This window comes from Tyto alba, unplaced genomic scaffold (assembly GCF_018691265.1).
Source record: "Tyto alba isolate M040663 unplaced genomic scaffold, T.alba_DEE_v4.0 Super-Scaffold_14, whole genome shotgun sequence".
Taxonomy (NCBI): domain Eukaryota; kingdom Metazoa; phylum Chordata; class Aves; order Strigiformes; family Tytonidae; genus Tyto; species Tyto alba.
The window spans coordinates 25,878,894-25,900,862 of record NW_024881276.1 but is presented as its reverse complement, the minus strand read 5'-3'; the positions used below and the strand labels follow the sequence as shown (position 1 = coordinate 25,900,862).

General features: G+C 41.5%; 1 protein-coding gene across 1 annotated transcript; it reads right to left on the bottom strand.

The window, feature by feature from the left end:
* Window positions 1-633: 633 nt before the first annotated feature.
* TMPRSS2 (transmembrane serine protease 2) lies at window positions 634-21,821 on the bottom strand. Its single transcript, XM_042789052.1, has 15 exons — window positions 21,694-21,821; window positions 15,365-15,522; window positions 14,043-14,113; window positions 13,004-13,196; window positions 12,607-12,690; window positions 11,153-11,272; window positions 9,707-9,836; window positions 8,500-8,610; window positions 7,551-7,594; window positions 6,640-6,814; window positions 4,830-5,005; window positions 3,682-3,777; window positions 2,699-2,841; window positions 1,978-2,130; window positions 634-1,774 (listed from the first exon to the last, which is right to left on the bottom strand). Exons 3-15 carry the CDS (start codon window positions 14,055-14,057, stop codon window positions 1,763-1,765), a joined length of 1,452 nt encoding a protein of 483 aa, XP_042644986.1. The 5' UTR covers window positions 14,058-14,113; window positions 15,365-15,522; window positions 21,694-21,821; the 3' UTR covers window positions 634-1,762.
* Between the last annotated feature and the right edge of the window lie 148 nt (window positions 21,822-21,969).

Below are 21,969 nucleotides of genomic sequence, written 5' to 3'. Positions count from 1 at the left end.
CTACTATTTCCTTGCAGTGCTTTAGGTCAGAAGCCATAAAGAAATCCTGATACCATAACAATTTATTTAATTTCTATTTTGAAAGTACTTTAAACTTGCTGACTACTTCACGGTATCTCCCATGGCATACTTGATGCTCATGTGCTATTGAAAACACCCTGTCTCACACCTAGAGAAGAGGTGGGTATACACTGCTTCAGGCAACATGAGATGTAATAACAAAATAGGATGCAACTCCCTCAACCCACCTTTAGGCTAAACTTCTTTAATTCAATTTCACAAGTCAGAGTGATTTCATCAGACCCAGACACTAAAGACATCCAACATTCCTAGACACCCAGCTCTCTTTCTCTGGGTTTGTTCCAGGACTTGAAATATTGAACTAAAACAATCTCTTGGATCACCCTCTTGTGTTGTTTTTCTTTTGCCTTTTTTTTTTTTTTTTAATTAGATTCTCAAAGCACTTCAGACACTGAATCCAGCAACTGCTTCCAAAAAAATCCAAGCAAACAGATATAAACCACTACTAAGGAAAACTGCTTGTAAAAAAAAAAAAAAAAAATTTATTTGGTGCAGTGTTTACATGCAAGATAATTGCATTTCAGTACCAAAAGAGAAAACAAGACTAGTAGAGTCATTTAATTCAAAAGATTTATCCTTCTTAACAAAAGTGACTTCGTATGGCTTTTTGATCCTCTGTACTATGATTATAAATTATTTTCAAAATCCTAGTTGAGGTGGCACTCTTATTAATTACATTTTGCTAAAAACATACATGCAGAAACATAAAGGAGAGCTCTAAGGAATTAAAAGCCAAATTTAATAAATGAGGTAGTTCATCTGGTTACGCAGAAACACAGGTCTGTTTCTTTGTAGGAAACATCCAGCCTTTGTACGTGTGTCTGCAATCAGAGGTCTATCGCTTACAACACAGCCTTACTGAAAAACTTGGCCCTTTGCCTTCCACAGCAGGGAGAGTCCAAGAGCCAACTCGATGTGTGCAGCCAGGGACCTTGCCGTCGGGACACTTCACTCGCCCCTTCCTGCTACACCTCCAGAGCATCCCTCTCCGTAGCCTACATGAAGAGTGATGGCAGGTCTTGCCCTTTTTGGGTTCCGAGCGGCTTAAGGCAGAACAGCACTTTTAATTACTGAGACAGTCAGACTGGTCTCACTTCGAACAATCTGACTTGGATGACTGCTGTGTCGAGATCCTGAGGATTTTTAACTACCTGAATATACAGTATTTTTTTTTCTGCGCCTCTACCGTAGTGCATGAAAACTTCCCTTCTTATATACCAAACATTAATTTCTTTTTAAATTGCCAACCAGCAGCTCAGAGATTCAACGTTCATATTACTTAACATTTAATTTAAAACATTACTAAACCAACTGTCTCAGCATCCTGCTACGAAAATCTTAAATTAAATTGTGATTAAAATTGACATTATAAGCCTGAACCTGATTATCAAGTGAAAGTTAACTCAACTAAAGAGAGATATTTCAGCAAGCAGTTGACAGAATGACTTTCTGCCAGGCATCACAACAAGAAGAAAGGTGCTCATTGTGATAATCCTTCACTGATTAAGATCAGTCACTGTAGCCAGCACAGAACCGAGTGTGCAATCCTTCATGCTATTTCTTTTTAAAGAAAATTCAAAGAGAAAAAAAATCATTTGCGAAGTGAATAAATATCCCAGGCACCCATGGCTTCATTTATTCTTGTTCTCAGCAAGATCAGCAAGAGGGACAGACAGCATTGTCATCTGTTTGCCTGTTTAAAAAAAAAAAAACAAAACAAAAAACAAAGGTTTAGGTTCTACTGACAGGCTGACAGACTATCTTATCAGTTACCCGGATGCTTCTCAACAGAATAGCTTCATTAGCAGACGAGTCACATTTATTTATTTTTATAAATAAAATCAAGTTTCAGGATTTGGGACATTTAAAATTATTAAAAACACCCAAATATTTTACCTGCATGTTTTTATAAATCCAATCTGTAAACACAGTCATATTTCCATACACTCCAGGTCTGTTGGGACTAGCACAGCCAGTTCCCCAGCTCGTATCTCCAACCAGCCACCACACAGAGTTTTTGTTCGTTACCAGCGGACCTCCACTGTCACCCTACATAAAATACAAGCAAGTTATTAGTGACCTGGCCACCCGGAAAGACACAATCCACTTCACTTCAGGAATACAGGCTAAGTTTCAAAAAAAGCTAACCACCATTTTAAGGCAGTCATTAAAATAGAATGTGATGGCAATTATAGCATTAAATGATGACTGCTTGTAATAAGGATGAAAATTGTTTGCCCAAAGCACTAAATGACATAGACATTATTGACTTTCTTGTTCACAAGCATGATGCCAGGGTATTGCCATGATTATGAAGAGCATTCATTCACTTTCAAGTACAAGATAACAAAACATCCCTGAAGCATTAAAAAAGGACTGCCTCTCCCTCTCTGGGTATTTAGTGAGAACTCTGAACTGACAGCCATTCAGAAAATGAAACACAAGCTCTCCATTTTGAAGGGATGCACCACAAAAGGAACTAGAAGTCCAACCAAAATGTTACTCCATTTTTTTTTTGCATAAGATCTTTTTGTAATTAGTAGATTATTTAAAAAGCCTACTAGCAACACCACAAAAATAATCAGATTATTATTAGGTGTTAATTAGAAATAATTACCTGACAGGAATCAATTCCTCCACCTAGATATCCAGCACAGATCATTGTAGGCAAAATCATGCCATTATAGATATAAACAGAATTACACCTAGAACGTTCTATTAAGGGCACCGTAACATAATTCAAGTTATTTGATGTTTTACCTAAAATTGAAACATGCACAAAACCAAAATTAGAACAAGCATCGTATTATGTTGCTATTACAAATCCCAGCAGCTAGCACTGTTCAAGATGAAATAAACTTACTAGAAACACTAGGATGGACACTCAAGTTGTATGGTCCACCACACAGAGACAAGTGGGACATTAAAACTTCCTTCCAAAAGGTCAGTGAGTTACCCTGCTTTGATGTCAGCGTACTGTAAAGCAAGAGAACATGGCACCTACCTGCCTACTCCAGCCACAAATCTATTGTCTTACTTACAGGGCTATTAAAAGCACATGAAGTCTGCAAGAGGCAAAGAGGACCTCCCCACAGTTTCATGGTCCAGCACAAGCTACCAGCAATTCCCATATTCAGGGTCCAGCTTCCCCAACACCCCCCTCCCCACAGTACCTTCTCATACTGAAAGAAACCTTTTCTCCCTTTCCTTTTCACTTCTTACAAATTTACTTGCATCATGCTATTATAGCTTGAGGTGGTAGAAAGGACAGGCTCCTCCACAGAGGACTGGCTTGGCATAAAGCTACCCTTGTTACAGGAGAGGTGGCCATGCTAGCAGGGGCACAGGATTGTTTCCTGTGTGAACATTTCTGGCCTCAGGTACTGATCTGAGACTCCTTTGCAGTCTGCTGAATGCAACACACCACAACTTGTTTTGAGACAGAATGCACAGCGTAAATATTAGGGGCTGTAAAATGGGTGAAAAAACAGCACATCAACAGATCCGGCTCAAACTGCTCCATCAGCCCATGCAACTTTTTTTGTAGGCTGAAGAGAACCGGTTTATGTAGAAGATCAAAATATTCCAGAGCCACTCTACCTCCTTGGTATTCTGCTCCCCACCCAGATATCCAGCACTGCTGATTAGGCTGGAACATCATTCCTGGATTAGGCAGACAAACAGGCCGTACAGTATCTACAAAACAAACACAGTAACATCTGTAACACCAGACATCTAGGCATAATTCAAAATAAATGCATATGAAACATCTCAGTGTGACCATCACTTAAGTACATACCCAACACGCATTCTCAGTGTGACCATCACTCAAGTACATACCCAACACGCATTTTCTCTGTACTGTACCTTCCTTGCAGATCAGCAATACTGTGCAATGCAGGCAGCAGCAGCAAACTTACCAGCCGCCCTTACCCAGATGGCTACCTAATCTTCACCTCAAAGTGAGGAACAAGCACAGCTAATGGTTCTAGCTCAGGCTAACTAGAATAATTAACACCAGCTCTTCTGATCAGTAGAGGACAAAGGAGAAGAAAAACTTTTGACAACTACATCTCTGCATTCTCTTTCTAAAACCCTGCTGAAAATAATCACAATGCAATACCTATATACAAGAAGAGTGAAACACAAAAACCTGGTAAACAGGCAACCTCCCTGCTCTCAGGAGCAGAAGAGCCCCTCCAGATTACTTCTACTGGCTTTAAACTGATGCAATGAAATACAACAGACCTATACATAAAAAGCATTTCAAGTTTAAATAATGATTTGTCATCTATTTTCTACCACTTGCCTACAACCTACATCTACTTTTAAGAAAAGAACTTTCTGTCATGTTGGCTTTTGCAGCTGTTTTGTTTTTTTTTTCTGAATTGTTATTTGCCATAACTTGGTTTAGGACTTTAATCAGCTGCTCCACTACTACGTCCTGAGTCTGCACATATAGGAGTGGCAATACTTAGGCACTGTACAGCATTCTGGGGTTAAAGTACATTACCAAGATAAGCCCAAACTCCCTTACTATGTACTACATTTAAATAAATCCTACTTAGAAAATCAGAGGGTGTGCCCTCTGTCTCTACCTCTACCGTCTCTCTGTGTCTAAGGTGTCTCTACCCACACACTTTGTGTTCTTCTCATAAGAATCTACAAGGATTTATTGATGAAATTCGTAAGTCTTAAAAGATGTGCTCATTGACATTGGATTTTTGCCTTAAGAACAGAATACATACCAGTAAAACTCAGTGGTATCTCTAACTTCATGAGTGCAACATCATTGTCTTTAGAATCCGTATCATAATGCGGATGGGAAATTATCTGTTGAACTCTGTATCCATTTCTTAAGAGCATCTCATTCTGATTCAGAATCCCAGCATAAACCCTCCAGCTATAGGGGTCAGAAAATCGTCTACAGAAAAAAGGAAGGTTAGAAGGTTTGCTTCTCTGGTAACAAGTCACAGATTATGACCTTCAGAAAACTGTCTTCAGAAACAGTAGTCAAATGCATGTGCGACCAAGAATGCACGTGCATTTGAGTACCATTTCTGAAGAACAAGGTAAATAAATTGCAAGACATCTAACTTTGGGAAAGCTTGACTGTAATTTCATAAACATATGCCAAAAATCTGAAATGGGTTAAGTATCACTGTCTATCCCCTTAGTCACTCAGCACAGCAAATTATAGTCTGAGACTGCAACACTGTAGTCTATTGATTTCCATGGCTGAGGGATCAAGCAGTTATTTCTGAGGTCTCACATGTCAGCGGTATCACTCACGTGTACTATCCAAAGCACACAAGGGCAGCAGAAGCCAGAATTAGTAAAAACATGAGCTAGTGAAGGAACGATCTTGAAAATCTCAGGGTTTCTTTTGTTTGGTTTTCGTTTTTGGTGGCTTTTTTTAAATGTTAAGCATACTCACTAGATGTACTTTAAGTAGCCTCTTGTGCTCTAGCAGAGTTTACAAATGCTCAATAGAAAACTCCTCACAAATGTTAAAAATCCCTCCACAAGAACTGACAAGGTAGTAGTGCTTATAAGTTATTCCCCCTCCAAAAAAAAAAAAAAAAACAAAAAAAAACAAAACCCACAAGACTGAAAACCAGTTCTGTGCCAGCTATAGCTTGGTTGTCATTCCTAAAGCTTTTGCATACTACAGAGCTCAAATCAGAAAACAAAGGAGGGATAAGATCATCACATAAAAATAAAAACCTGCATTCCTTTCTCAAGGTTAAGGACAAAGTTATTTTTCCTTGGCTTAGCCTCAAATCGTGATCCAACCAACCAACCATTAAAATGTGTTTGCTTAGTGGGTTTTGCTTCCAACAGAAGCAACCACCTTTTAAATATATTCTGCCACTGTACACAAGGTAGCACAACACCCTCAACTCTCCTTCATAGGTTAAAAATGTACAAAGCACCAGCTACTTTTCTTGATGATGCCTATGTAAAGTGCTCCTTGGATATGTATAAATCTACACTTAATACTGACTTGGGCTTTACTACCTTTTGGCACAAAGATACAAGGAAATAAATGGTACAGGCATCTTTAATTTGATCACATCTACAGTTGTGCAATATCTGAAGGTTTGTGATTTTATTTCTTTTTTTCCTTTTCTTTGTTTTTCCTCACAGCGTGATTCAAGATCTTCATGAAAACACTGTACTGTCTGGCATTAAGTTTGGTGCTTTGAGTTTACCTCTTAAGTTGGGTGAGTATCTGTGACCAACACCACCACTCAATTTAAGTTAAACCTTTAACAAGCAAAATAAGATTTTCTCCCTGTAGAAAGCAGACAGATGATCTGCAGACAGCCTCCTTGAGAAAAAGTTGTCCCTTAATACTTGAAAACCATACTGCTACATAGGCAAAATACTGTACCTAGCACCTGTATTCAAGGCAGGAGTAAGGGAAGGAATGGTATTTAATTCAGTTTTAAAGCAGAAAGTTGGGAGACGTAAATTTGTGCGTTTCAGCCTGAAGCAAGAAAAATCTCCATTCGTGAGATGAACGAGCGAGGCGGTTGCTCTGGCGAGACTCACCCTTCCACGCAATGTGCCGCTGTCACTATCCACTGGCGGGTGATGATGGAGCCCCCGCAGACGTGGATGCCCTGCATGTGGAGGCTGACCTGCCACGGCCACTGCCCCAGCGCCGCCCCGCTGCCGCCCACAATTCGGTTCATGATGTTCATGTTTTTGGTGGACAGGCCGCACTCTAAGGAGTCGGTTACACATACACAGACATTAGGTAAAGAGCGAGCTGGCCTGGAAGAGATGGCTTCTGCAGCTCAGGCTTTGCTAGCAGAGGGGGGGCGCACACCATGTCCGACCCCTGCGCTGCTGCCGTTCGATATGCCACAGTTCAGGCCCCTGCCCTGGACACCAAGATCCCAAATCTCCCATAGCCCAGACCCACTTCACATTGCAGATGTCAAGATGAGTATTTGATAGCTGCTGCCCTCGGTTCAACCACAAACTATGAACCAGTGGTTCACGACAGCTTTGAGCGTGGTGGTATTCAAGCATCTCTAGCAATCCATGCAGACACACGCCTTTGTGTTGTGCAACAAAACAGACAACACAGTCAGGAGTCGCCTCATGACAGCCATCACCATCAAGAACTCACTGACCACCCAAAGGCTGCATGTCAGAGAGGGGATGCCCCACAGACATCCCATCGTGGCTGCTGGGGCAAGGGCTACAGAGCTTCACTGCAGGCAAGTTGTTTAAGGGAACTGGTGACAGCAAAGACAAAAACAACTGGGGATCCAACATCCTCCTTGTCTTCTCTTTCACCCTGCTCCTTAAACTGCACTGGCTGAAACTTGAGAACCAGAGTTAAATCATCTGCCCATCAAAAGGTGGCAATTATTTATGCAGATTCAAAAGGACTTCGCAACCAGAGCACTTCAAAGCAAGAACAAGGAGAAGTTTAAGAAACAGTCACTTACCTATGCAGCGCAGAGAAACCACATTTCCCGATGCACAGGAATCACTGCAATAGAAAATAAAACAAACAAACAACAACAACATAAACCCAAACAAACAAACAAGCAAAAAAAAAAGCCACCCACAAACATGATACTAGGCACACAGTGAAGCAAAAGGTGGGTAAAGTTCACCCTCTAGCTGCTTCCTATCCTTTCCAGCTATGTGCCCTGCCTTCACTTTCATCTTCCTGCTGAGGGTTCCCTCCTTTCTTCACTCTCTCCAGATACCCTACCAGCAACTATCTGGCCCCCACCATTTCTTGCATTCACCTAAATTGTCATGTGGAAGATTGCAGTCGCCAGTACAAAAGGTTTGTAACCCTACTGAAGAGCAAGATGAAGAATAGAGTAAGAAAAAGTTGAGCTGATTCATGAAGTAGTTGTAGAATCACCTAAACAAGGGAGCCACAGGAACTTTGCAGGCACAGTGGTCTATAGGTTCAGAAACTAGACACTTTAGAGTTGTTTAATGAGAACAAAAATGATACTCTCCACAGTGAAAGACCCATTTTGCATGCTGTGTATTCATGTGACTGAAAAAAAAAAGCTGTACCAGCTACTGTGAATGTGTTACAGCTGGTAGCTACTGTCACCATACAGAAACTCCTGATGATGGTCAAAGAGCCTTAGGAAAGTATCTTTGATATGACAACCTTCTAGACAGCACAGAGGAAACAGGATGGGACATCTTCTCTTTTAAAAAAGGGGAGGAGGAATGGAAAAATAACAGCTGTGTTTTTAAACAGAAGGGAGAGCAGTTGCTGCAATCAGATTAAAAACAGTCTCTTTCCTTCTAACAATCCCCATTGAAAGATGTGCTTGCATTATGTGATGGGCAGAAGCTACACCTCTTACAATAGCTAAAAAGACACCTGATAAAAGGAAGTAAGTTTGTATTAAACAAAGATACCTGCTATACAGCTTTTTGTACAAGTCTATATTCCCAGCACTTGTGTTCAGCTTCATGTAGCTTTTGAAGCTGACTTCAGTTGCTACTCCTCGACTATAGTAATATGTATCTCTGCAAAACAGAAAGTCTATTATGAAACCCGGTAGTTTCAGTTTTCAAACAGGTAACAATAAACTGTGCCAAGCTAGAGCTTCTGACATGATCAACACTGAAAATATGATTTTTTTTTTTTTCTTTTTAAATTAAACACAGAACCCCACTAGTGTAGTACAGTGCCAGAAATTCAGATCCTTTAAACATTTGTCAAGTTCCATTTCCCATCAAACAGTTACTAGATTAAAACAATATTTTCATGTAATATGCATGCATGGTAGGAATCTTCAGCCTCATGAAACAGGGCAAGATGAAGAGATGCCTTTGTCAGTACATTTACACAGCATAGCAAAGGTTAGGTCCAATAAGCGATGACAGCCACATTTCTGTGTGACAACAAGAGGGGCAGCAAGTGCTGCTGTTCTGCCAGGCTTTCCAGCTTAGGACCAGCTCTGTATAGTTGCTGCTGGACTGTCTCACTGGAGTTGAAACTACTGGAATCACTGCTGAGACCTCCATTTAGAGCATCACGATGCTCTGGACACACGCAAGTTCTGCCTGCCTGGGCAACAAATTCACACCATTACTCCACGCCCAACAGAAGACTGTATTTGCCAACTGTATCAAAGAGAGGCGACATCAAGTATTCCAACCGTAGATGAACTTAGGTTGTGGTGTTATGTGGGGAGAACTTGGGCAGCACTCAGGGCCACGAATGTTTATGGCAATCTTCCACACAAGCTGGTGTTACTTGTGTCCTCGAAGATCAAAGCTTTCCATGTAGTACCAGTGATGACAGGTTAAGTCAGATTGGATGTTATTGAGCAATTATAATGACCTGAAGCGAGCGAGCTCTGGAAGATGATTGTAAGTGAATGTATTGGATACCCACTGAGTAACTACTGCACGCAGGCCAGACCCCGTTACTTGTTGGAGCAATGTTTCATTTTGATTTTGTAACAGCCACCATTATTAAAATTAGGCCCACCGGGGTTCACAAGAACTAGGTCGTCAACTGCTTTTTGTTTCAGACACATATTCTTAAAAACAACAAGAGGGAAATTTTAACCTTTCTATCTATGTATGTGCAAAGGCTGATGAAGGTTCAACTTACACAGTGTAGCCCATGTCTTTACATGCTATCTTCCCATAATCGTCATTCCAGTCGTCTTGACAAACAGGATACCAGGATTTGCTGACAGGTGAATAAACTTCCAGGATAAAGTTTGGTCCAAAAAGTCTAACTGCCAGAAAAGGAAGGAGGAAAAAAAAAAGATACCAAAAACACCACACGCTACATCACTGCTCTTTCCCTACTTAAAAGTATTGTTACCCATAATATTTGCTTGTATGTATGAATTGGTGTTAATTCAATGCTGCCTCCTACTCAAATTCTGAGTAAATAGCAAGTAGACAGAAGTATTGCAGTGATTTAATTCTTCTGTAAGGCAATTTAAAAGAACTAGTAGTTTAAACATTCGAGTGTACAAGATGAATACTATCTTTTCATTTCAGCTTTTATGCTCAAAATTCTTTCACATTCTACCACTGAGAAAGACTAGAACAGCCAATCTTTTCTTATTTTTTATCTCTGCAGCCATATATTTCTTAATATATCATATATTGTGCATGAGTAAAATGTAATCTATTGTAATATATTTTCTATTATATCTTAATACACCAAATTTCTTCAGAGAAGCGCTTGTAGAGCAAGAATGTAACAAAGAGCAATTGGCTCTGACATTCCATGCCCCATTATGTATTTATAAGCACAAGAATTTAATATAAAATAGTTCAAGCAGAAGAACAGATTGAACAAGCTTCTCCAAAAATCCATTATTGAACCAAATGGAGAGGAACAGCTTTAGAGCATACGCTAGTAAATGTTAACCCTGCCACGAGGCATGTGCAGAATAAAAGTTCCCAGAGAAAGCATAAGAGCACAGTCGGAGTTTTCCAGAGTGGTACTGGCACATCACAGGTGTTAGAAAGAAGATGTCACACCTTTGGAATGGACAAATCAATAATGTTTCCACTCTCAGCTCTGCACTAAAGCTTCCCTTGGTATCTTTTCAGTTGGAAACACTGATCATACCAGGCTTTCTTACACAAAGGAGTTATGAAGTAGTTGAAGCATTAGTAGGAGAATGAGGAATGCAAAATATGTGGAAAAAGTCAAGACTGACTGAAGACCACCAGATTTATGTTACCACCTGAAGTTCTACTAAGAAGTCAAAGATGACTATTCATTCCAGAGACAGTATTATATTCAGTTTTGCACAAACCCTTTTCAAATTAAAAGCTAATATTTTAAATACTGATTCAAAGTTAAACCAGCTCAAACACATGAGTCAGTCATTTTGTTTCAGCTTTTCAATCAGAATTGAAACAGTATCTAGATATAGGCTTCAAAGCACTCCAACATCCTAAACCATTTTAGAGATATAACTTAGGCTGAAATGGCCCTACTGTAACCTAGGCAAGCTTTGGACAAGGCCATTTGCTCAGAAACTCTTGCAGTTGGCTGAAGGTCCCCAGCTCCTAGACTGCCCGTACTCACCACACCGAGTTTCATCCTCCCCGTTGGGGCAGTGGCTCACTCCATCACACCACTGCGAGGGTGGCATGCACACTCCTGAAGATCCACACTCTATTAAGGAGCCGAGACAACGATTCTCTACTGCAGGAGAGAGCAACACAGCCGAACATCAGTTTAGCCTCAGGCAACTACTGCCAACTCTCATCTTAAGGAGTATTCCGCTTTGATAGAGCAAAATATCAGAAAGAGCTCTTCAACCCAGTGATGGGAGGAGACCTAGGCTGACACAACAGAAGATGTATTGCTCTGTGCTTTACATCACTTGTCAGATTAAGTCACTGATGCAGCTGATTGGATTTTGTCCACTGCTTCCCCTGAATAAGCAAGCACCATTAAGTTGTCTAAAAGGAGTCAGCTTTACACTGACAAAGCATAACACTTATAAACAGAAAAGGAGGAAGAAAGACAATTACTCCAGTTACATCCTTTTGCTGCCATTTAAAACAAGATTACATTCACCCTATATAAATCAAAGTGAGTAAAAAAAAAAAAACAAAACTCTAAGAACACATATTGTCAACCTAATAGTTTAAATTAACTCCCTTCTCTCTCCCTTTCTTTTCATGCACAGAACAGAAAGGAGAGGCTCCTAAAAACATAGCAAATTGTTTTTTTAGTTTCCCTTGTAAAGAGGCTTTCACTGAAAGGGAAATTAAGATAGCACAAGACAAATTTCACCTAAACCAAACAGAATTGCTCTATCCCAGCTTCAGCCCTCAATCACCCCAGCTGGGGATGACTTCCAAGGCAAATATATCATCTGTGGTACGGCTTACGGTGGTGAGACAAGTAAAGCTCACACAACATTAACACACTTTCAAAGCAAAAGCCTCACAGAAACAAATAAATGGGCATGAATGACTTATGCTCCAAGAGGGATCTCATTTTCCAAAATAAATCAGACCTTGACCATTTACACTCTTGCAGTTAAGGTATACAAATTTACTTCAACACCCTTCCTTCGCTTGAAGTGAAGTTCAATTCGGAACAGAGTTCTGTTTCAGAGAGGATGCACAACAGCAACTTCTCTAATGAAACGCACCGCAGAATGCGTTGGCCACAGTTGTACTTCACCAGCTTTTACCAGATAGACTGGAACTTTCCAGAGAAGACACCTGAATGAGCTATTCCAGAAGAGCCAAAAAGCTGATGACATCACTTAACATCAAAAATATATTTACTTGATGAAGGGAAAGGAAAGTGACAGCAGCACTGTTCATTAAAAGGAATGGAAAAACCACAAACAGAACTGAGCCATTAGGAAGCAGTATTAGTTCATCTCTTGTACATCTGAAGACAAGTAACAAAGACTTTCCTGTCCTTAATTCAGCATAAAATGGAAGAAAAGAATCTATGTTTCTAACTTCGAGAGCTTAATACATCTTTTATTTCAGAAACAAACAAAAAAATCTTACCAAAATACCAGATGAAGAAAGCAGCAATTGCACAACAAATTACTAGTAAAATGGATAATATAATGACTATGGTTTTCTTTACATCTGAAATGAAAGCAAGGAGAAAAAGAGAAGTTGGATTCACAAGTAAGGTCATTTCCAGACATCAGCACTATCCATTTCATTGACATTAAAAACAGACATTTTTTGCCAGGCGGACTTTTCTCTACTCCACCACCCTTTCTCCAAATCACCCAGGTTCTTGTCCAGTTACACCAGCATCCCAGCCAGCTAATAATTCTTCATCCATGGGGAGGTGGCTCCTTCAATACAGGAGATGGAAGGGAAGATCCTTTTTATTTATCTTACTTTAGAAGACCTTAGGTCTAAACTTGGAAGAAATCCCAACAAAACTTACTTGATGCACATGTTCTTTCAGATGAATGTGCTACTGGCCTACTCGACTGATAGGTAGCAACCCTTGGGACATAGCTTGGCACTGATGGAGCATTTGTTGTGAAGTACTGTGGATATGGGTTAGCACCTGGCTGCCTGGCAGAATAGACGTTTTCTGGCTGAAAGCCATGATTTTCATAATATGGCGGTGGACCCTAAATGAAAACATTGAGGGGAAGATAACAGGAGAAAACGAAAACAAGAGGCAAGGGTGCAATTAGGACAAAGTAAGTTTCAGATCCCATTTACATTCAGAACCCTACTAAGTAATTCTGCCAATGCAGAAATACACCATGCATGCATAGACATACTAGTGACTCTAATTTACATGAAGAAATAGACTTACAGTACATGCCTAGTACCTCACACTTTGAATAATAAAAAGAACAGAATGAGGCTGGAAGGCGTATGAGGAGATCAGTTTCCTGATTCAAAGTAACTCAACCTAAGAAGGATTCTTGAGCCCAGCCCTCCAACCAGCCACACAAACCTTTGCACTGGCACATCTGACAGGGTAGAAATAAGCAGCAAGGACAGTTTTGGGCAGTACCGACATCGAAAGAAATGCTGACAAGTAACAGCCTTTGTGTGTGCAGTTGTCCAAGTCTAAGACACGTGCTGACTACCCCATTTTGTCCTATGACAACATCAGGTATACCTAAGCTACTTCTGAAATGCACTGCCCTACAAAAGGTTGTGGAATATTTATCCTGGAAAAGCTTTAAGAACTAGTTAGAAGCCATTCCAATCTATTCCTCCAAAATAAGCTTTAAAAGCATAAATCTCTCTGAGGAGTATCTGAGCACATGTTAGTTAATTCAAGCTGCTTACACCTTCCCCACAGTGTATCTTTCCTTTTTTGCAGAAAACACAGCAAATACTCCACATTTTAAAAAACTTGTGAACCAGGACATCACTCAATAGGCTGTTACTTGTAAAGAAATAAAATCTCATTTCTTAAAAAAAAAAAGTGTAATATTTTGAATATTTTGTTTACTTACTACAGTAGAGGTCATCTTTCCTTTGTCAGCAGTACCAAAACAATTCAAGTGTTTGGAAGTAAAGCATGAACCTATATAAAAAAAAAAAAAATAAATAAATAAAAGCAACAAACAAACAAACAGAAAACAATCACAACCAGAACTTTTGTCCACCTTTCTTGCTGGTTTTTCCTTTGGAAAAATGCCAAATCTAGGGGGAAAAAAAAAATACGGAAGTATTTCAGGACAGGGTACAAATTAAGGTGCAGCATGCAATCGGATCGCAATAGACTCTCAATACAACCTTGAGGATTATACAGTGGCAACTATTCATTAACACGAGCACCACACAAACTGAGAAGATTAAGTTAGTGCTCACTCTCACTGACAGAATGAGAGTTAAAGAATATCCTGGCAACAACCCACATGGTGTCAGTACCAAGTTCAGGTCCTCCTGCCTCTCTCAACACTTACTCATGTATCGCTCCGAGGTTTATGACACAGAAACGAGAACATGAACAAAGCATCAGGAAATACAAATTCAGCTAACTCATTTGATAACGCCATGGCTAGCAGCCCCACAAGCCACATCTTTTCCACTCTTCTGTGTTGCAAACAGCTGTTTTCTTGGTTGTGTGTTGTAGCCACTATACCAAAAACGGGGAGAGAAGCATGGCAGAGAAACAATATGCCACACCAATACGAAAGTTTTTCAAACAGAGCAAAAGAGAGGAGCTACATCCAATGTTTCAAGCATATAGCAGTTTATTTTACAGTTAAACATTAACATTAAGTAAAACTACAGATTAGCAAAGACACAAGAAACACAAAATGTTTGCTGCTGCAGTTCTAACATAGGCAGCTATACACCTCCACTAGCAATCATTTCAATAAATAATTTAACCTATTGAATCCTCTCATAATGTTACTCTACATGAAAAAAAGCCTAGGAAGTGCCTCAGTCATGCACTGAGAAATGCCTTTCTCCATCTTGCAGAGCAGGACCCTGCACACAGGCACACTGCCATGACCCTTGTTGAAAGCCATGACTATAAAGAGCAGGTACATTAAGACAGCATAATACAGTCCAAAGTATAAGGTTGTGTTTTAGAACCTGTACCAAGGTGTCATCTCACCCAAAACTGAACTACAAATATCTTTGAAGCAGATTTCAACAGCAGTGTGGCACCTTGAGCGTGCCAATACGTTGTGACAGTTTAGGAAGGCTGATTCTCCTATTTGCTTACTAGAGCTAACAAAAAAAAAAAAAGTAAATAATAACGCACTGTTGAACACTTATTTGCATGGCAAACAGGTGAAAAACAAGTCTTACTCCTACTTACGCTAAATCCATCAGATTGGTGACTAAGGCTTCAGGATTTCTGGTTTATGTCGCATCCATTCTTAGACAGCTCTTCACAGCAGAGTCAGGAGGTATAGCTCTGCCCAGACTTAGAGGACAAGTAACAAGTCACAGGAAGATATTTTTGTTCCTTGTTCTCTAAGTAGAAGAGGGGAAAAAAATTATTAGGAATTTTAGTGATAGCATAAAGAAGAATACTAAGTGGTGATTCTGAGGTAAGCCAACAGGTACTACAACTAAAGAAAAACCCAAATATTTCTTACATTATCATTTGAAAGGCTTTACAAATTGCCAGATGACAGTCTTCCTTATTCTTCTTGGGTTTTCTTTTAGGGTTTGTTTTTTCGGTTTGGTTTTTTTTTAATGAATTGAGGAAAAATGTATCTCTCTTGCTTAACTGGTTTTCAACCATCACTCCCAATTTAGTTCTGTTAATCTATTTCCCATCCAGCTTCTAATTAATAACAGTTTTCTGTTTTCACACCATAAAACATAGGAAAGTCATAGGTATATACAGATTTCTATGGTATTACACATATGCATTTGCCAACATATTGAAAACAGATTAAACCAAAACCACTGGGCTCCCGTTAGTTTTCAAATGTTTAAGGCAAAAATCAATATGTAGCATCCAATAATGATATAATCTAGTTTTATTTAACAGGCATCACCAACACACTTCAAATTGTTTTACAAATACGTCAAGGGTACTGCAACAACTTCATAGATAAGGAAGCTGGGTCACGGAGAAACAAACTGACCTGTCAAACACTCTCTACCCTACCAACTAGAGAACTAGAAGAGACTGGTCTGCCTTATCTCAGTCCAAAACTTTGGCCGCTAACTCACCTCACACATCAGATTTAAATAGATCTCACCTAAAAGTATCACAAACTCACTCTGGTGCAGAAGAGTTTAGTGGGAACGCACAACTATCCTTCCCTCCCACTACCAGTCATTCCTCCTGATGTCTGCTGAGCTGTAACAGCACTTTACTGGGTACATGTGAAGAAACAAACCTCAAGAGTCCTTTAAAGTGAGCTGGTGGAGTTAAAGTGCAGAGAGATCCCCAGGCAAGGAAACACAGGGAGCTCACCTCCACAGCAGGCTTGAAGGTATATGAAACAGGGCCCAGGGAGCCAGAGCCTTGCAGGTCGGCTTGCCAACATCTTCTAGCTTTAGAAAAAGTATACCCAAATAATAAAAGGGACCCTTCACTCATATGCAGTCAAGTCCCTGAATTTCAAATCTTCTGTTTGCTACAGTATGGATGGAGCAGAACCAGCACTTGTACCTCCAGCAATACAGAAGGTCTAAAATTGAGTTTGTTTCATAACTGTGAAAGTAAACAAATGACTCTGCTGTTTCTAATGACAGGGATAACAAGAGTAAAAAAGGTATAGCCATCACTGACATAGTATACTGATGAACACAGTGAAACATACTGTCTCACAGCTATTACTTGAAATATCTTACCTTCTTCTCATATATGCCTTAGGAGTGTTATAATTAAAGCTCTGTCATGGGTCATTAAGATTAAATAAATAGATCATTTTTTCCAATAAAAGTTGTCAGAATGAAAAAAAAAAAATAAAAACCCAGATATATTAGATTAATGCAAAACAAATTGAATCCAATAGCTTCTTTTTAGTTTTTCTACGGATTTCTGCAAAGCAATTCCTTATGTTTAAGCAAAAGTTGCAGTAGAGTTGGTCTGTATTTCATGTGATAACTTACTACTTAACTGAATATTGACTTCCTAGACTATTAGTCTTCCAGAGGCTTGTCCTCCTCCACAGCCCAGTGACAGCTGCTCTGTCCCCTGGACAGGAGAAGCAGCAATCACAGAGTCGTGCTGCTCAACTGTAAGTGGTCCTCACTGTCACATCCTCCTAAATCCCTCACCTCACTACTGCGGGGCGAAGGCGAGCCTCCACTGTTGCCTCCCTACAGCAGCACCAGGTCGTAACTCCTTTACACTGTGTATGTTCTTCACTAGCCAGGAACCAGCATCCCAAAAAGACAACAGAAATAACTAAAGGCAAAGAAACCCTAAAGATTGAACCATGATTTTGTTAATGAAACCAGGCGTGATGACTTTTACCCTAGTTCTCCATACAAGAAATAATAATGGTACTTCCTTAGTACACACCATGTCGTAATTGTTAATTATGAGCAGTACCATGCTTTGGAGACATACAGTTCCACAAGTACCACAGGCTGTATCAGTTTCCACAAGCTTTTATATACAGATCACTATGTTGTCTCCATGCCTAAGTCAATAAGGTGGAATAATTACCTTCAGATACCCTAATATATAACACTGAGAATTCAACTTGGCCAATGAAGCCAAAGTTATATTGGTAACAGCATGCTTCCTTCATTTACATATTACTTCATCACATATTTTGTGCTGTTTCCTGAAATAGAAACATCATTAGCTGTTTGCTGAACTCTATGATAGGTACCAACAACTGAAAAAACAAGCAGGAAAAAAAAAAAAAAAAACACAAAAAAACAAAAACAACTAGTTCTTCACAGTTAGACCTATGTAAAACCAATCACACGCACACAAGGATAGAGGGAGAGGATACAACAGTTGGAAGTCAAATGCACGAAGTTCATCTACTAAAAGGAGGAAGCATAAAAGCACTCAAACACTATATGAACACTAACAAGTATCACAGTAAAAAAATCAGCAGTTCCCCTTATCCAGATATTCAGCACATGCAAATGAACAAACTGATAAAACTCATTAAGATACCAAAGGAGTAATTCCAGTGCAAAGCTCAACCTTACAAAAAGGGCAAGCCAACAAATTAAGGCCTTTGTTGATCATGCGAGAAAGGAAGTATGCTTTCTTTTTATATTATTCCCAACCATTTTATGACCACCTAGAAGTTTCAGTAGCATAACCTTAATCACAGTATAACCATGATACAAAAGTGGGGAAGGAAGGGTGGAGGGGCAATAAAAAAAAAAAAAAAAAAAAAAAAAGAGAGAGAGGAAAAAAAGGCAAATAAGTGATTGCAGATTCATTTATAAGATCTTTTCACACATTAGGCAATTCCTGCCTCTGCTACCTGGATAAAAGAAATATGGTCAAGATTCCTGTTCAACAAGCATCACTAAAAATGATAATGACTTGCAAATGACATACAGAAAGGTTAAAAAAGAAATCCAGTTATGTATGAAAAAGTAAAGGAACTAAGTAAGAATTTTCTTCTCATTTCTTTAACAAGATTTCCTTGATACTTCTTCAGGAAGTAGTACTGAATACGTTTATTGCAATGATTAAAAAAAGTTAAAGTAATTTATTTCACAGGGTAAAACTTATCTTCTGGAAGGGGTCAAAAACAAATTAACAAGCAACTGAATGTCTCAAAGTCATCAAAATCGGGTTCTTCCAATGTCCTGGTCTTTCAGGTAACCTTCTCAGCAGAGGTCAGCTCTACTCTGTGTGCCTATGCAGTAACATGACACAGCCTGCAGAGAACCATACCACGCCGTGTAAATATTTATATGAAAGGTTGCCACAAATAAAGCCTTGGCATTCTTAGATTTCCTAAGAAATAGCTTTGAAGCTATTCTAGATTAGCTCCTAAAATCAACCTGATCAAGAGGTGTCAAAAAACAGTGCCTCCTGAGAAGCTCAAGTAAAGTCCACGACAGCGTTCCCAAGGCCAGCAAACCAAGATTAATACTACTCTCACATGCAAAAACAGGCATTAAAAAGCCCTGAGCCTAGCAGTCTCATTTTAAAGTTACAGGATGCTACATTAATACCAGAAATAATCATCTATTTGTATTATCTGAAAACAGATGTTACCATGAAACTCAGCCTATCACAAGTACATCACATGCCTTTGTTAGGAATGGTGAGGTGGGAAAGGAGGCTGAAAGTTGTTATCTAGCTGAGTGGATGATGGGTGGCAGAAGACACTACCAAAAAAAAAAAAAAAAAAAAAAAAAAAAACAAGCAAACAAACAAACAAAAAAAAAAAACACAAAAATAACAAACAAACCATTTCTGAAATAGGAAGGACCAAGAGCCCAGAAGAACCAGATTTGCTGGCATGGTAGGAGATGGACTTATCGGTCAGGGAACAACCGCAGAGGCAGCTATTGCCTGCAGCACCCACCACCTCTGTGCACAGATCACAGTGTTGCCAGCAGATGCAGCAACAGCTAGTCTGGCATTTGGATGTTTTCTTCTTCCGCTACACTACATCCCTGGTTCTGCCTCTGTCCTTCTCCTTTCATGGCAGAAGCAAATAATCTCTTCTTCTGGCAATAAAATTCAAGTCTCTGTCAATGGCACTGAAAGTCTCTGGCAAGGAAAAAAGCTCTCAATAATACTTGTTTACCATATTTAAGTTGCAAATTAATATTGTATGAATCTGGTACCCAGTAGGCACCCACTCTGCAGAAAAACATAAATTAGCAATGTTAGCAAACCAGACCTATTTAGGTATTTTCAACCTGCACACTACAGACCCTTAAGAGCTGTAAACCACTTCCAAGGGGTCTATGGCAGATAAGAAAGAAAAGCAAGTCTGCTGGCAGGAGGTTTGAATTCACTCCACGGGGAGGCTTCTATTGCCAGAGACAGGTTTAGGGATCCACACATCAAAGACATCAGAGAAGTACTGATGTAGTGACACAGACACAGCTGAGCTACCTTCACAGTACTGAAACTACTCAGTGTGGACCAACCCTTGACTGACAGAGGAAGAAGAGCCTCCATCTCCAGGAGCGGCAACTCCAGGAGAAATATTTTGACCAGCATCCTAGAAAACTCTTTCGTTTTGTTTATCCATCAACATCCAAAAACATCGTTTCAACTTATTTCCATTTTCAGGCTAAGCTACCATGACAAATCTGCTCTAGGCTGATTTTCCTACGTACCAGTACAATTTTTAACAGCTGAAGAAAGGGAAAAGGGAAAAAAGACATGTTTTGTCCTACTTTGGCATGAAATTTTATCTCAATCCACCTGTCCATTGTCTTTACATTTACGTTGATATTCATAACTAACCGCCACAACTGCAATAATTTCCCAGTTTCATTAATCTGTGCCACACACCATGTCCGTCTGTCTCTTCCCCCACCTGACACTGCCTTAGCTGATGCAAATCATTCTTCGGAGGTGAAGCTGCTTCCTCTGACTCTTTCAAAAGCGCTAAAGGCATCAGTGTCACTTTACTCAGGGCAAACAGGGATACTCAGGACAAAGGCACAATGTGAGAACGGTATCTCTTAAATTCACCGACACCCACCCACCCACCCAGAAACCTGAGGTGAAATTCGAGGTCCAGGTAGGCTATGATCATCAGTAAAGCCACCTGCGGGGAGGTGCGGAGTGGGGTTGGTTTCTGCATTCAGAGCTTTGGCCCAGAAATTTCAACGATAGGGCTGCTCCTGTGGGAAGGCACTCTGTCGACACAGTTACTCTGCCAAAGACACCTGACGAGTTGTGGCAACCGTAACCAGAAATCTGCGCTTCTGCAAGAAACTACAGCCGCGGTGACATGAATACGCCACGGAGAGGCCCCAGAACCAGGTGCTGCTCTAGCCGCTTCTCCCTGGGAGCGACTTCTCGCTCCGTGACCTTGAAAAAGCGGCCTGATCCCCCCCATCGCCCCGGCGAGGCACGGCCAGCCCCACCTCGGGAAGAACGAGCTGGGACAGCGCTGGCGGACGGGGGGGGGGGGGGGAAGGGAGCGCTCCCCACCTTTCCTCCTCCCCTTCGTCGGGTCGCGGTTATTCGCATCACAGCCCCCCGTTCCCCTCTTCGGGGCTAGGCGACCTCCCGCCTCGCCGTACCCACCGATCCGCGGCGAAGCGCAACTTTTTCGCGCTGCACCTACCGGTAGAGAAACCGGCTGCAGAAAGGGAGCAAACCGGGTAAAACGGGGGGGAAACACCGCTGGCAAGGGCGACCTTACCTGCCTCCCCCCCCCCCCACTTTATCAGCCGCCGCTGCCCGCAGCCCCGGGGAGCGCCCGCGGGGCTCTCCGCGGGACGGGGATTTTCCGATGCCTCCCGCCGTCCCTCCGCACCCCCACCCCAAAAACAAAGCCGAAGATCCTTAATTAAAAGCCCAAAACCATAAGGCGCAACTCGGAGCGGCCGTGCCGTGCCCCCCCCCGGGGCGGCGGCGGCGCCCCCCGGCCCTGGGGGCGGTTGGGGGGGGGGGGGGGGAACCGCCCGGCGCCGGAGGCGGCTCCGCTGACCCCGGGAAGGGCCCGTGCGGGACGGAGGGGCCGCGGCCGGGCCGGGCCGGGCGGTGGGGAGCGCCGAGCTTACCTGGGGCGGCCCCCGCCGCAGCGGAGCGGGGACGGGACGGGACGGGACGCAGCAAGCCGGGAGCAGCCGCTGCGGCCGGGGAGGAGTTACCCGGCGGGGAGGGGGCAGGGGCCGGGGCCGGGGCCGCCAGGTGGATGCGTCGCCCGGCCCCTTCCTCCCGCCGCCGCCGGGGAGGGAGGAGGGCGCTGCCCGCCCGGCTCACCCCGCCGCGGGGCTGGCCCGGGGGCGGGAGCGGCGCCCACCAGCCTTGGGGGGGGGGGGGGGCCCGTCCCTGCT